Here is a 15504-nt window from a genome sequence, read left to right as displayed (position 1 = left end):
CTTATTGAGAATGAAATAGAACATCTCTCTCTCTCTCTCTCTCAAGCCTTTGCAGAAGTTATCATCATAGCAGGCTCGCCTGAACAAGGAGTTCTGGCAGATAAAGATGGATTTGTAAAAATAAATAAATAAGTATATATATATATAAATTAAATAACCTCCAAAAATATGAATAGAAAGTTGATGATAATCTCCCGATTCCATTATGTAAAGGGCAGAGAATCTCACAAGAGTGCTCTTCTGATCTAGTGAAGAAAGAATAGACGGCTTGATGAGATGGTGCCAATAATGGAGAGCAGAGCTTGGAATCTTATGGCAGTAATGCTAAAAAATAACCTTCTAAGTGAGTTAGATAAAACACTCATTAACATTTCCTCTCTAAGTGTGGTCCCTAGTTGTCCCTCCCTCCCCTTTGTTTCCTTTGCTGGCCCTGATTTTCTCTTTTAGCACTTCTGAACAAAGAAAAGGAGAGGCCTCTTCTGATTGTTCGAAAAAGGCTTCTTATGCAGCTGACAATGGCTCAAGTATAAAATAATTTCACAAAGATCACTGAAATGTTCTTTAACACCAGCCTCTTCAACAAGCCACTCTTCCCTGGTCTGTGTAGTGTTGTAGGCAGCTGTTTGGCAGTGCCCAAAACCCCTACTGATAAGGAGACAAACGATGTGCATGAGAAGTTCTTTCAGGCGAATCATTATTGAATAGATAAGTTGATTCCCTTTGGAGTCAGAAGAGTTGGCACTGGTTTGTTCCTAGGTTACCAATCTGTCACCAAATTACCAGGGCATTTAGTAGGTTGTGGATTTTATTTATTATGTAATTAAAATTCTGGTGTGAATATAAAATGCCACATATGTCAAAGATTTTTTTTTAACCATCTTTAAGGCATTATTAAGCTATTACTTATTTGGTGACTGTACCAAGAATGAAAGTAAATTAGATTTATAATTATATTGTGTATAATGGAATTTAAAGAGGTGAAGAGTAAGGCTATTTTGGAATTATTACTCTATAAGCAAGAATAAAATAAGATTTCACAATGTCCTAAAAATTAAAGAAATTAGAAGTCTATGTCAACTATTTTTAATAAACTTCACTTGAATAAAAATTAGGCTTCCACTTATATTTTAATTGTTACTTATGGAAGATGATATATTGAGTGTACTTTCACTAAATGAAAGGTGGGAGTTAAAATTATAGAGAGGTTCAGCAGGAAGGTTTGTATATTTAAAAATGTGTCTTTGTAATATTTGAACAGTAACACTTTCCACTTAATATTGTTAGGGAGATCAAAGGAAATAAAGGCAAAAAGCTTATAGCTGAAACTACCACATAAATATGTGATCAATGAATAGTAGGTATGTTGAGGTTTGTGTTTAAAATTTTGAAACATTTGTGACACTGGCAAGAACCATTTTATCATCAAGCATATAAAATTACTAATCCTAAACGAGATTGTTCTCCCTGACTTTTTGCTTCCATCCTGCCTCTATCACTTCATTTGATCCTCCTAAACCATTAACTCTTGATTACAGGGAGTCACACAGAAGAATAAACAGAGGAGGCAAACCAGCAGCAGGGCCTCTGGCTTCTCATTGCATTCTCAGCAGGAAACTTTTAAACCAATGGATATTAAATCCACTAAACTTGAAGTCAAAAATCAAGATTTCCATGACTTTGACTAGTAGAAATAAAAGATAGAACTACTAGTGCATTAAATTTAGGATCATGGTTTCCTACCTCTCCCTTAAAACCACAGGGTAATGAGTTATGGTGTTAACTTGTCTTATATTGTTCTAGCCATCTGTAAAAGAACAGGGTAAGGACAAGCAGTCTTTGAAGACCCTTAAGCTCTGACATTGCAAGAATATATAATTGGGGACGCATTCACTACATATTACAACAGAACATCTCAGTGGTGTAAATGACCATAATTAAGTTGGTCTATATACTTGGGCCATGAACAAACCAAACTGGTTCTATTTCTATTCAAGGAAAATCTCCCTGAAATAAGTGTGCAGGGAAAATCATACAAACCCAGGGAAAGGAAAGAAAGGATATTAGCAAATGAGAGGGAAGATAATATTTTCTATATGTTAAGGACAGTATGTTGCTGTCAACCTCCTCTTTGTCATCAGTCTGAAGCCAGGAAGTGCTAAAAGAATTCATTGGCACTTTTGCCCACAGGAAGTAAACAGTTCACCTCTATTACATGTGCAAGCATGTACTTGTAAGTATTATTATTTAGTTTTACAAATGTAAAGGGCTACACTTTGTTTATAAAATTAGAGAAGGAATGAATAATATTTATTATGGGAAAACAGTTGAGGAAAAATAGGCAATGACTTACCAACAGAAAAATCAGGTACCCCTGCCCCCCCATACAGAATCAATTGGAGAGAAAATTATCATGTAGTAAAAGAGGAGGCATTATTACCCAAAGTCAAAATCTGTAGGACGTGATTTCTGTAATACCTGAAAATATGATTTGAGAAAGAAGTAAAAAAAAAAATTTCTTTCTTACTTAGATGAGAATTCATTTGTCTGAAATTCTTAGAGGGATAAATGGAAAATCTAGTATTGTATTATACAGGAATTAGTGTTGTGCTTAATGAGATGTTATGAATATTTCTATGAAAATCCTTAGGAAATTAGGGAAAAATAAAAATTAATAGCAATATAAAAAATAATAAAGATTACAAAAGTAGTGTGACTATTGTTAAATCATAACTTACAGAGTAGTACAATAAGTATAACCATATTTTAAGAAATCCACTGGTAAACACTGCTCAAGTTTGTTTGCTATTTTAATGTACATAAATTGGTTATTTACAATGGTAATGGGTAATGGAAAATCAGTTATAAGACCAATTTTTTTTTATATCCCTGTAATTTCTCAGAACTTGGAAGAGCAAAAGAATGCCATTTGACATTATGTTTTCATTTAGAAAAAAGATAAGTATGGAATACATAGGCGAGATAGCTCTTGTTAAAATAAATCAGCAACACATCCATACTTCCAAACTAAAACAAAAAGCATCAACATGATCTATATTTTGGAAGAGATCAATGATGGGATCATACTTGCGCTCTGTGCAATTTTGTGTGTGTGAGCTAGAGAGTAGAGAAAAATAAATTACAATGACTGGTCAACTGGAAATGACCATAACATTTCCTAGCATAAATGCCTCAAAACCCGTCAACTGTTAGTGATAATAGGATTATATATCATACAAAGAGAGAACAACTATAACATAGATCATTCACATTTACCCCACTGATAAAAGTGATAGATGTAATCTAAATATATGAGAACAAAAACTATGAAGGGAGTAAGTGCTGACAAATGCTCAGATGCTCAAAATATTCACCAATCTTTGTCTTCATTTAATCAAATGGAAACACTCTTAGAAATTGAGTTCATTTGAAACAAATTTGTGTGTGTCAAGGAGAGACTGAAATAATTCCTGTGCAATGATGAGGGCCTGCCTTAAATTCATGGACGGAGAAGCAGAAGACAGAAATGGAGAGCTTTTTTTTTTTTTTCTTTTCCCCCAGAAAGGCCAAAAAGAATTTTAACTGGATAACGTTAATGAGAGGCAAGAGTTTCCAAAGATAATATTTATAAGATTTCATGACTCTGACATAATGGAGACAGTGGGAGAAGGTCCATTTTACTTCCTCAATAATATGAGGTTTCTCAAGCATGTATAATTTAGAATACTATAAAAACCTGGGCTTCCTGGTATGGATATTAAAACCCAGGAGTTTATTTGGCGGGAAGTTTTTTTTTTTTTTAAATCTCTCTTTTGACACATTTTAGACCTCCTCCAAAGTTTTATCCTGTTCTGAGTTAGATCTTCATTCTCCAATAATGATAAAGCTAAAATGACTATAACTTCCTAAGTTAGTTTGGTTTCCTTTGTTTTGTTTTGATTGTTTTTCATAATAGCTGGTAGGTGGCTTTCAGAATATTATAACCTCAGTCAGAGTATAAATTCCTTCAGTCCAAAATCCATGTCTTGCAACTCTGTAATCTCACTGCCCAACACAATGCCTAGTTCTTGACAAACATTCAGTATATTAATGCATTTATTCCTTCATCCTAATAAATTAAAAAAATGTAAAACACTACTACTTAGAGGGGAAAACATTGAGACAAAAAATACTTAGTGAAGTATCTAAATAAGAAGAAATCTGTTTCTGTCTTATTGCATATAAAAAAAATCCCAAACATCATACCAAGGATATAGTACAGGAAACCCTGTCATATTTTGGATGAACTATAAAACCAATATCCTGAGACTACAATAATTTATCATCAAGTAGCAGCTGTTGTTGAAACTGATATTGATCCTTGGTAAATTGCAGCCAGAGTTACCTTGTTTATCATCACAAAATTCCTCACTACATCATTTAGCTATGAGACAGTTCCTTAACTTGTGTCCTTAGGTTATTTTCTTCTATGTTCAATCACATAAGGACATTGTGTTAGAGGTAACCAAAATGCTATTTTTTTCTTTTTGGTGGTTATTTTATAACTATTTTTTCTAGCATATAACATATAATGCATACAATATAATAACTAGTTTGAAATTTCTATGATAAGGTAATTTTAGAGAGGGTGGTTCTTCTAGGTGAGCTAGTTTAAAATGCTCATCATTGAAGTAAAGAAACTAAGTCTCACTAAGTTATCTGACCAAAGTGGCCATGTCAAAGCTTGTTTCTAGAATACGAGATTTCCGACATCTGATTTAATTGCTTTTATTCACTTACCTTTAAATGAATAGAAGTGTTATTCCATAAATAGTAAGAATTAATAGCAATTTGAAATGAACCCCTTTGTATTCTAGAATCATAGTCACCACGTGGGATTGGTGAAAGTTGAACTCAATTTCTGTCACTATCCCTAATCATTTATAAACAAAATAAACAGATTGACAGTTTTCAGAGAGAGAATGGTATTCCTATAAATTGAACATAATGTTTAAAATTAATGTGCATAGTTTTCAGAAACTTCTTTCAAAACTTAAAGCTACATCTTAAAAACAATGCAGTAGCCTTCCTAACAGAATTTAGTTCACTGAACTACATACTTCTGTATCTTGACAGGACATATGCGATCTTTCTTAAGTAAAGTCATAGCATCTTATTAGGAAAGATAAGTAGAAAGTCTGTTTTGATAACACATTTATTTATGAGCATATTGTTTTATTGGCTAGAATTGGTTCTAGAGTTTTAAAAAATATTTTTTTAACGAAGGCAATATAAACAAACTACATTTTTTCTTCTGCACTCTTAAAACTATTTCAGAGTGACTATTGTACTGTTCAAATGTGTCAAAATTACCTATAATATATAACAGACATGACATATTTTTTGATGCTTATGTTTTAAAACTTAGAACCACAGCGAGTTGGGCTATATAATTATTTTATAATTTAGCAGTTAAGTTTATGTACTTTTCTCAACAATGGCATGGTAGGTATTATACAATCACTTACCCTATTAGAGTCAATTCTTGCTCTGGAAGTGTAGATGGGAGGTGGGATGTTGAAAGCCTGAGGGACCAGATATTCCTCAGCATCCATCATGTCTTCTAAATCCTCCTCATCCAAAAGGTTCTGAAAGAACTTGCTGTCATTGGGACTGGGAAGTTTCATACGGTCATCACCCTAAAGGATTGATCAACAGGCACACAAAAAAGGGATTATTTCCTTTATCTTAAATATATGGTTTTTGCAGTAAATGTATGTAATATCAAAATAAATGATTAAAATTAATGTACTCATTTAAAAGTCATTCTTTAGCATTACTTTTTTTTTAAAAAAAGACAAAATGACCATAATATGCTTGGATGTGATAGGATGAGATTAAAAAAAAATTATATAGGAAGATATTAAATGAATAAAGCAGAACACTATGATGTGAGTCATAGATTTGAGAATAATGGTAGAGTCTGTTACCAAGATGCAGTTGGAACAATGGCATTAGAATAGATTATAAAAAATAATGATTCTCTTTATTTGGTTGGCTTGATAGTATAGCATTACCAAGATACAGAGACTCCATAGTTTTTTTTATTGCATAACATTTTTAAGTGATAACATTTGAAATCACAACACAAGTGGCAAATAACAATAATGGGTATGTGTAAGCTATCAAAGCCTTCAGAGAAACATAAAAACCCCTATTGATGTTTTTATCTTATTTATTTTTTAACTATAATTTTTGAAGGCTATATGACTTTGTTGTAAATATTTTCAGCTTATGAAAGTTTAATTTGGGGAAAAGGCAGCTATAAATCACTATCATGAAAAAAAATCTAGTATTTACCTTCATGTCATTGATGTGTTTTGAGAAATAAAATTCAGTGAATACTAAGGTCACCCTGTTTACAATTTTGCTATAAAGAATCACAGGGATGTATATTACAATTTTTAAAATATCTAATGCATTGTTTTAACCAGGAACAAAAGAAAAATTCATCTTCCTATTATTCTGAAATGAGAGGATTATTGTAATGAACATAACTTACACAAATCATTCATAAGACGCGGGGAGATAGAACCCCCTCTGAGGATGAAGGCCTGAACTAGACTTTGGAGAATCAAAATGACGTGGCTGCTTCATGGCAGAATCACTGACTACTAACGGAAGATACTTAGAAGTGGTTCTGACATCAAGTAAAGGACCTTTTGCCTAAGTCATTTCATATGATAATCTGTTTAAGTTGTAACTGTTATATCTTCACAAGTCCAAAACCCAGTTATATTCATATTTTCTCTTGTGTTTGCACTGGGATGTTCTTTAAAATTTAAGTTATATGTACTGACCTGAATAACCAGATATCTTTGAGGGTCTCGAGCCATCCTGGAGAACTCAGCAGCCAGTTCCTTGAACTTAGGCCGACTGTCAGCATCAATCATCCAACCTAGAAATTTACATGCAAAGAAAGAATCACTATATCCACAATCAGGAGGAACTTAGAGGTAGAGTCTACTAAGTAGAGATCAAAACACATAGTTTTAATAATAATCATCTGGAGAAGAAAGCTAGTGAACAAAACAATCCACTGGGCTCGACTATCTCAATCAGCTGCTAGTATTCATTCACACTATAGAATAAAAACAGTTTATTTTGTTGACCAAATTAAGAATTATTTTTTCTTCTAGAAAATATAATCTATGCTAATAAAAGGTTCTTTCAGAACCTTTCAACATCCCACCTCCCATCTACACTTCCAGAGCAAGAATTGACTCTAATAGGGTAAGTGATTGTAACAGAATCTCAGATTTTTTGTTTCTTTTGATGTAGAGTGAATTTTTAAGATTTTTCCTTGATCATTATAGCAGAGGTGATTGGAATATAATTTCTCATTTTGTATCAGGAGTGACATCAGAACAAGAGTTTTGATTACAAAGCAGTTCATTGCCTTAAAGGGGTAAAGGGGAAGAGAAAGCAACATCTCTTGATGCTTTTCTCCTGGTGGGGAAAAAAATACTAATGCAAACTGATTGGTAATGTTTATTCTATAATAGCCATTAGCTTATCTTAATACCAGCCTCCCCATGATAAATATACTGTCAGCAATTTTCAAGGTATGTATTATTATTTAGTTTGCAGTCTAGATAAAGTGGGTCTTATCTCCCTAGGCTATGCTTAGTTGATGAGGTGACAGCAATAAAAGCACCAAGCTTTTCTTGATTTTCTTGCCAAATGTTCCTCTTCATAGGTATTAAAATTCTTAAAAGCAAGGTAAAACTCGCTTTAGGCAAAAGGTCTCCCTGACTTTATATGCTTTTATCAGAGCATCTAAATGAAGTGTATCTAAATCATTTACTGTACATGTTTTGGACATACTTCCATGGATATTTACTACATGGTAACTGACTCAGTAAAGTTATAAGGCTTTGTTTTTAATTCTCCTAGTTTAATTTTCATTATTTTGCTGAGAATTTTTCAATGTTATTTTATTTATCATTAATAACACATGAATATTTTCTCTCCAAATAAAGCTCAGACAATCTATATTCTATATGCATCCACTCTTTGAGAAAATGCTGTTGATGCCAAAATGCTAATGAGAATAAAAGTTGTTTCTGGAAGTATTGGAACCAAAAAAGGTTAACTTTGCAGTGAGGTATCAGTTTCTTTCTAACTAAATATTGAGTAAATAGAATGATGCTTAGAGAAAAGGGCATGTTGACCTGAATGCAGAGCACATATTTTATTTCTTCCCTCACTGTCAGAATGTATCACACATGTCATGAATATAAATCTGAGTAGACCTGGGTCCAAAGTCTCTTATTAATAAAATGCTTATTCACCTTCACCAGTTTGTTTCTTTGCTAACCCTGTGTAAACCAAAAGGGGAAAACCCCAGATTACACAAGAAAGATTGCTGAATGTTAATCTCACTTAAATTAAGTCAGAAACTCCAGAGACTGCTCTAATTCTATTTAAATTAAGAGCATAGGCCTCCAAAACACATTTATAATACCTATGTGTCTGGGGCATAGTAAGGAGGGAGAAAAAGCAAAAGAGTTAGATTTAAACAAACGATCACATTGAAAAGAGCAAACATTTGTAATCTTTCCAGTATAATGTAGATTCACTTCATCCCATGTCCCAACCTGCCCTGCTGATTTTAGTATTGAGTAAACCTTCTAAACATATTTGCATTAAGTTCATATTTTACTGATCGGGCTCAAGTGTTCTTTTTTTACACCATGTAGTTAGTCTGCTGTTTTCCAAAAAGATTAATAAAATTATTATGACTAAATGAATCTCTGTGTGACAAATTGTTTGTCATGGCAATAAGAATCTAAGCTTAATAAGAATCTAAGATAAAATAAATTAGAGTAAAAGTCATAATTTTGACTTCATAACATTAAATATGATGTTTTAAATTAACAATAATCACAACAAATAATAATCCAACAAAATGGTTTCATAGTTATTTTTAAACTCCTTTCTTCAACATACAACAATATTATACTGGTTGACTAATCTGTACTTCACTAAAATTGATGACAACGATGATCATAAAATTATTGTGTAATCTTACATTTGACCATGACCATGTAAACATCAATAGTGCAGATTGGTGGCTGGGGCAAACGTTCTCCTTTTTCTAGTAAATCAGGGATTTCTCGGGTTGGAATTCCATCATAAGGTTTTCCTCCAAAGGTCATCAGTTCCCATATAGTAACTCCTAAATCGGACCAGATTTTTAAATAACAAATTAACAACATACGTTGAACAAACAAACAATATGATGGAAAAAAAGGCAATTCCTAGAGTATAGTCTTCAGATTTCTATTTCCATTAAGAAAACCCAATGTCAAAATCTTTGAAGAAATTCAATTCTTCAATTATTGTCTTGCAAGTATTAATACACAAAAGGGACAATTCTGAGTAGGTTTTAGAATACAAAATCTATTCCCTGCTTCTGCATATAAGCAATGCTAAGGTTACTGACCCAAGTTTCATTCACAATATGAAAGCTTATGAAACAATTTGCTATATACATGGATATTCAGTATCAAATAAATAAGATTACAGGAAAAACCTGATATAGATAAATTTTGAACTTGACATCTTTGTTACTAAAAGTCCTAAAGACTAAACTGGTTTTCCAGAATAATGCCCTTATGTTACAGTAAAGAATTGTGGTTCTCATTTTAAATAAGACAAAGAGAACAAATGTAATCAAGCAAACCATACCTTTAGCATATGTGAGAGCATAAGAAGGACTGCTCCAATGTAGGATATAATACATATGAAGTGGGCCTCACAAAACTGAAGGGAATTAATAATTGTTTATTCCTTACATAATGACATTACTTTCTTGAGTCATTGAACACTGGTTTACTCTAGAAAGGCAAATACCTTAAATATGATCATGCAAATAGTCAATTTTGATGGTAAGACCCTGATAAGAGCAATAACTTATATGCTATAGATATTTTCTTTATTAACTAATAATTATATAATTGAAAAACATTTGTCTGAAGGATAAAGATTGTGTAAGGTTAGAAATAGCTATCTGACCACAATAATATTACCAAATGAATTTTATTTGATGCAGATATACAAGTACCTTAATATAAAAATTGATTTTATATTATAAGATCTAAGATTTCTTTCCAATTACTATCTGTAATAAATTATTCAAACTGAGTCTTTTTTTGCTCTTAATAGCTATCATTGACTGATAAAAATACCCTTCATGATAGAATCATTAACATTTACCTAATCATTTTTGGATCATATTTCAATCTTATGGTTAATAATCCTATATTATTATATTCTTATATTATAATGCAAATGTGTAACTAGTGTCATGATTTAACTGTTTGATCTTTATTTAACTCTAATTATGCATATTAAAAAAATGAGGCAGGACAGGGCATGTTAAGCTATGGTGAACTGACCATTCCTATTCAGTCAGTCATATTTAGATTTTTTTTTAAAGATTTATTTATTTATTCATACAGAACTGGGGTACAAGCCAGAGATGCGGAAGGTGAGACAGAGACAGAACGGGGAGCAGAACAGGCAGATTGACGAAGTACACTGCTGAGGGGAGCAGCGGGCGGGTCAGGAGAGGTCTGCCACGCCATGGGGATCTCCTCAGGGGCAGGCAGGAATTGAACTCATGTGGCAGTGGCTTAAGCTTCTTAGTGCTGTGCTTTAACCTGCTGCACCACTAGAGAGGGCCCATATTTATTTAGATTTATGCAAACATTTTATCACCTTATGTATGCAGTTAAACAAGATAGAAAAGAGACTCTCATTTCTGTACCAAAACTTCCAATATAAGCAATATACAAAGCAAGTTACAAGTCAAATTAGCAGAAAAATACCATAAACACAAATGTTAATGCAGAACAAAAGCAGAAGCATCAAAATATCCACTTCTGCCAATAATACTCCAATTACGTCTTTGCAAGAGTGATGACAGAAAGGGCTAAAGGTATGGCTTCATGTAGAAGGACATGTTGGGCAAACTAAACTAGAAACATGCTCAAAACTTACAATACAAATCTATCATTTGAAGATCTAAACCATAGTCGATGCATGTTTATTTTTATAAAAATAAAACTGTGCCCAATAGCAATTTCAAAAAAAAAAGTGGGAAATCTTGTAACAATTTTGTAAACAAGATTATATAAATTTCTCTGCATGTGTGTCATTTATAGTCAAGTATGATATATTATTAAAAATCTCAAGTGCTTTAAAGATATGTTGATGACCTACGCTATGTTTTAAAATAGAACTATTTCTATCTACTTATCTACCTACTTACCTATTTATCTCCTACTACCTATCATTTATTTTTTTACTGTATAGCAGCTGAGATTTTGCAACTCAACATGAAGGGAAACATGACAGCTTAGGTAACAGGATTTTCCCCCAAAGATAAATTTTACTATTATAGATATAACCACCCTACTAACATTTTCTTTTGCTTGACCCATTTATTTGATTGTTTTAGAGGTCATTTAAAATGTGCCTGCAGCAGACTGCCACATCTAATTCAGGGAAACAGAAAATATACATGACAATATAGTATATATAATATACACCTAACACATGAAATATCTAAATCTATATCATTTTAGATTAATTAATGTATATCACATGATAAATGCTATGTGTATGCTCATGTATATAATTAACATGTAGATCCATCACTTATATACAACATTTACAATAGATGATAGACTTATTCTTTAATCCTTACAGCTTAACAACCAAGTTTTGTCAAACATTTCCCTGCTACAAACTTCAAGCACAAAATGCTTTCTAATTCCAAACTGAGTAAAACACCTGTGGCCTTGAAAAAAAAAAATTAAAATCTTCTATAGCATATATGTGTGTGATGGGGAGAAAACCATTTTATAGAAATGAGTTAATTTTTTTAAAGATGATCTACTGTAGATAAGAGGTATAATTTATTTTTCATGATTTAATGATTTGACCTTTTTTTTAAAAAAAAATAAAGATAAAAATAGCCCAAATTTGCATAAAATAAATTGAACCAACCTTTTAAGTCCCACCACTACATTTATTTACTGGCATTTTTATTGCTGTAAGAAATGTTAGCCTTTTGTGGTATAGTTGAACGTAAGGAAGGTGTTGACTCCTTCTACTAGTACCTGGATAGGCTTAAGTTGTAAAAAGCCAGAGAGATGCTAAGTAGCTCATTGTAACAACTGAGTTAAATGGACTTAAATAAATGTTTCAGTCTTAGAAATCACTCTTTCTGGGTTAGAATGCAGCACTGCAAGGTAGCTGCAGTTGCTTCAATGTGAGTTCGATATCCTGCCCCGGAGCTGATTTACATGGACCAGCAGACGTGTCCTGACCCGTCCACTGCTCCCCTCAGCAGTGTACTTCATAGATCTGCCTGTTCTGCTCCCCGCTCTGTCTCTGGTGGATTCTCTCACCACCCCTGTACCTCTGGTCTGTACGCCAGTCCTGTGTGCATAAATAAATAAATCTTAAAAAAAAAAAAAAGAAATCACTCTTTCCAGTTTATATTACTAACGCCAATAAATCTGCTTACTATAAATATAGCTTGTGAATGAAAACCAGTGTCGCAGTGAGTTATCTTTTCTTACCTCTCCTCTACATTTATTTGCATCTTACAATTTTCAGCTATTGTTCTTTGTTATAAAAATGATCTCTGTTTCTTACTAGAAAACAGAAATCCCCATAAGGAAACAAAGAAAAGTTTTAATATTCATTGTCCTTAGAGTTATGGTTTCAAAGAACTGTTGAAAATGAAGACTATAAAATTCTATGAAATCGACTCCAAACTAATAGGAGATAATATTTTTTTTGTCAAAATGATCATGAGTTGCTATTAAACTAAAGATTGTCATAGACATCTCAATAGGGACATTAACATATAAAAGAGAAGATAGAAATAATAAAAAGGTCATAATACAAGAGGTTTATGAAAATAAAACTGAAAGAAAGAAAATGTTAATTGCTTTAGGAAGAAGGGCTTATAATAGGTATTTCCAACAGAATAAATAAGTTGACTTAGATATTTTACATGAACCTAATAGATTTACTTTTGTCTCGAAAACCTTCATATACAAAGAAAATTTGTTTACCGTAACTCCAAACGTCACTCTGATGGGTAAATTTCCTATAGTGTATACACTCCAGAGCCATCCATTTAATTGGCATCTGTAGAGAAATATGAAGTGAAAGTTATATTGTTACATAAAAACTATTTTCATATTTATTTACTAAGTGTTACTCTCTGGACTAGCCTCAGTTGTGTTTTTTGTTTATACTTAGAACTAGGTATGTATATTTTTACTTAATACATTATTTTTCAATACAAGGAATAAATGAATTCAAATTTATCAAATATATATTAATATATAGAATTTATAAATGTATCAGAAGTAGTCAAAGTAAAATAAGAGTATCACTTTTCATAATTTTTAATTAATATTGAGTAATTAAGTTATTAGTTAATATTAAACACATTACCAGTACTAACGTATGTTCTTCTAAAAATGTGGCCATGTTCTGTTTTCCCCAAAATGAGATCCCATACATTTCTAGTCATTCTAGATATTCCTTTTAACCCTCAGACAAGTTTCAGGTCACTGATAAATGAACTCTTTCTATCTACATCTCCTTCTTTTTCTTCTCATGTAATTTCATGTAAAATGCTCAAAATAACAAATTCCAAAGTTAGCCTTAATTTGTTTCCCCACCACAGATGATCTCTCTGGTCTTGGTTATTAGCTAGTACTAGAAGTGCATACCATTTTCAAAATAGGATTTCTATAAAAGAATATGAGAGGGATCAGCACAAATCCATCATCACTACAAAAAAAAAAAAATTCAAACCACATAACCTGCTGATGTTGGTTCAGCAGAATGAGTTGCGACGACGAAGGGCAGTGTTATGTAGCTGGAATATAATTAGATTCTATGGAATAAAGATAAACACTTCTACTTTGCAGTTGAAAGCTTAAAGCTAAATAGGACTTTGAAATCATGAGGTTGGCTGCTCACCAAGGTGACACCAAGGTAACTATATGACAGAATCATGGTATTCAGTGAAAGGGAACAGAAGACACATTGAAAGTAATTTCCCTATGGGCAAGGAGTTAGACTTTATGGACGACGGACATTGTGTTAAAGAAGTAAGTTTAAATCATAGGTGGCTTGATAAAGACTTAATGGTTACGAGGCATTTAAAGCTGTAATGAATCTTGCTTTAGACAAACCTTACAGCTGTATGTTCTCAAGACAAGTGAAGTCATGTGATTTATAGACTTCTACTCCTTCTGTGCAATCTTGTAGTCAGTTTTAAAGTTGTGATCTCAAACTTCTGTGATTTGATAGTAAACAGACAAAATAATGGAAAAGAGAGAATACTAGAAAACGGAATTTTTTTTTTTACATTTTGTTTATTTTTGCCTATGATGAGGGCTATGAGTGTTTTGGGGGTGGTATGGTGTGGTGATTATGAACCCATACCTGTAAATTATATGTAGCATTATACACCAAGATTGCTACAATAAAAATAAATGAAAAATTAAAAGAATAAATAAAAATAAATCTTGTGGGCTTTTTTTGCCTGTGATTAAGTTTTACATTTATAAAGATATGTAAATATAAAAATCAATGCATGGCATTGTGAAGTCTATCACGACAACATATTTAATGCATTTGGATGGCTGGTGATAAACAGGCACATATAAAACACATTTGTATGGCATCTGAATAAACATAAATAGTGGGTTAATGAATTAAAACAAGAGCTGGAACTAAGACTGAGACCACATGGTGGGTGAAAAAAGAGAAACAAAGTTGTCATTTAGGATCTGAAACAAAAGAGCTAGAAAACATAAATTAGGAAATAGCACATCTCATCCTCTTGGAATACAGTAGTTTACATCTAGTGAAGAAAGTCAAATAATGAATAAAATAAATTGGTATATCATGCATTACTGTAAAAGCCGAAGAGAGAGAGATCAAGAGACGGGGAAAAAAAAACGAGAGTCATGTAGGAAGAATCTGTTGTACCTGGTGCAGGAAGAATAGGAATGAAATATGATGGTCAACTTTCAAATGAGTTATGGTTCTTGATTGCAGTCAAGATTTTCTCTAGCCTGAGAGTGAAACTGTGTCTCTGACTCAGTAAGAGTAAGTTCTACAGTTTTAGATCAAGGAAATTATTTCTGTGGCTCTGGATTAAAGTTCAATTTCTAGAGTTGCTAAGGACCCACCCACATCCCAACAGAGGAATATCATAAAATCCACTTGGCTTTTGACATACATTGTCTAACTTAAGCACTTTGGAGAAATATAATTTCATAATATAGATTTTCACCCTGGGCAGAAAAAAGGCAAATGGTAGAAATAAGACTATAAACCTCAGATTTATTAGCTCCTAAAAATATGAGCTAAAATGATACCATATTATATTTTCAAATGATTTTGTTCTTATACAGATAC

At 32.3% G+C, this 15504-nt stretch overlaps 1 protein-coding gene across 4 annotated transcripts in view; it reads right to left on the bottom strand.

Annotated features, from left to right (window-relative positions):
* The window catches only part of ERBB4 (erb-b2 receptor tyrosine kinase 4), a 942163-nt gene that overhangs the window by 21748 nt on the left and 904911 nt on the right, over window positions 1–15504 (bottom strand). For all 4 annotated transcript variants that reach the window (XM_004674330.2, XM_004674332.2, XM_004674329.2 and 1 more), the window contains exons 22-25: window positions 13134–13209; window positions 9071–9217; window positions 6837–6934; window positions 5505–5675 (exon numbers count right to left, since the gene is read on the bottom strand). In XM_004674330.2, coding sequence (XP_004674387.1) covers window positions 5505–5675; window positions 6837–6934; window positions 9071–9217; window positions 13134–13209 — 492 coding nt within the window. The remainder of the gene's footprint in view (window positions 1–5504; window positions 5676–6836; window positions 6935–9070; window positions 9218–13133; window positions 13210–15504) is intronic.

This window comes from Condylura cristata, unplaced genomic scaffold (genome assembly GCF_000260355.1).
Source record: "Condylura cristata isolate star-nosed mole 26May11 unplaced genomic scaffold, ConCri1.0 scaffold00002, whole genome shotgun sequence".
NCBI classification, from domain to species: domain Eukaryota; kingdom Metazoa; phylum Chordata; class Mammalia; order Eulipotyphla; family Talpidae; genus Condylura; species Condylura cristata.
The sequence above is the reverse complement of the archived record's forward strand: the minus strand, read 5'-3'. Positions and strand labels throughout refer to the sequence as shown.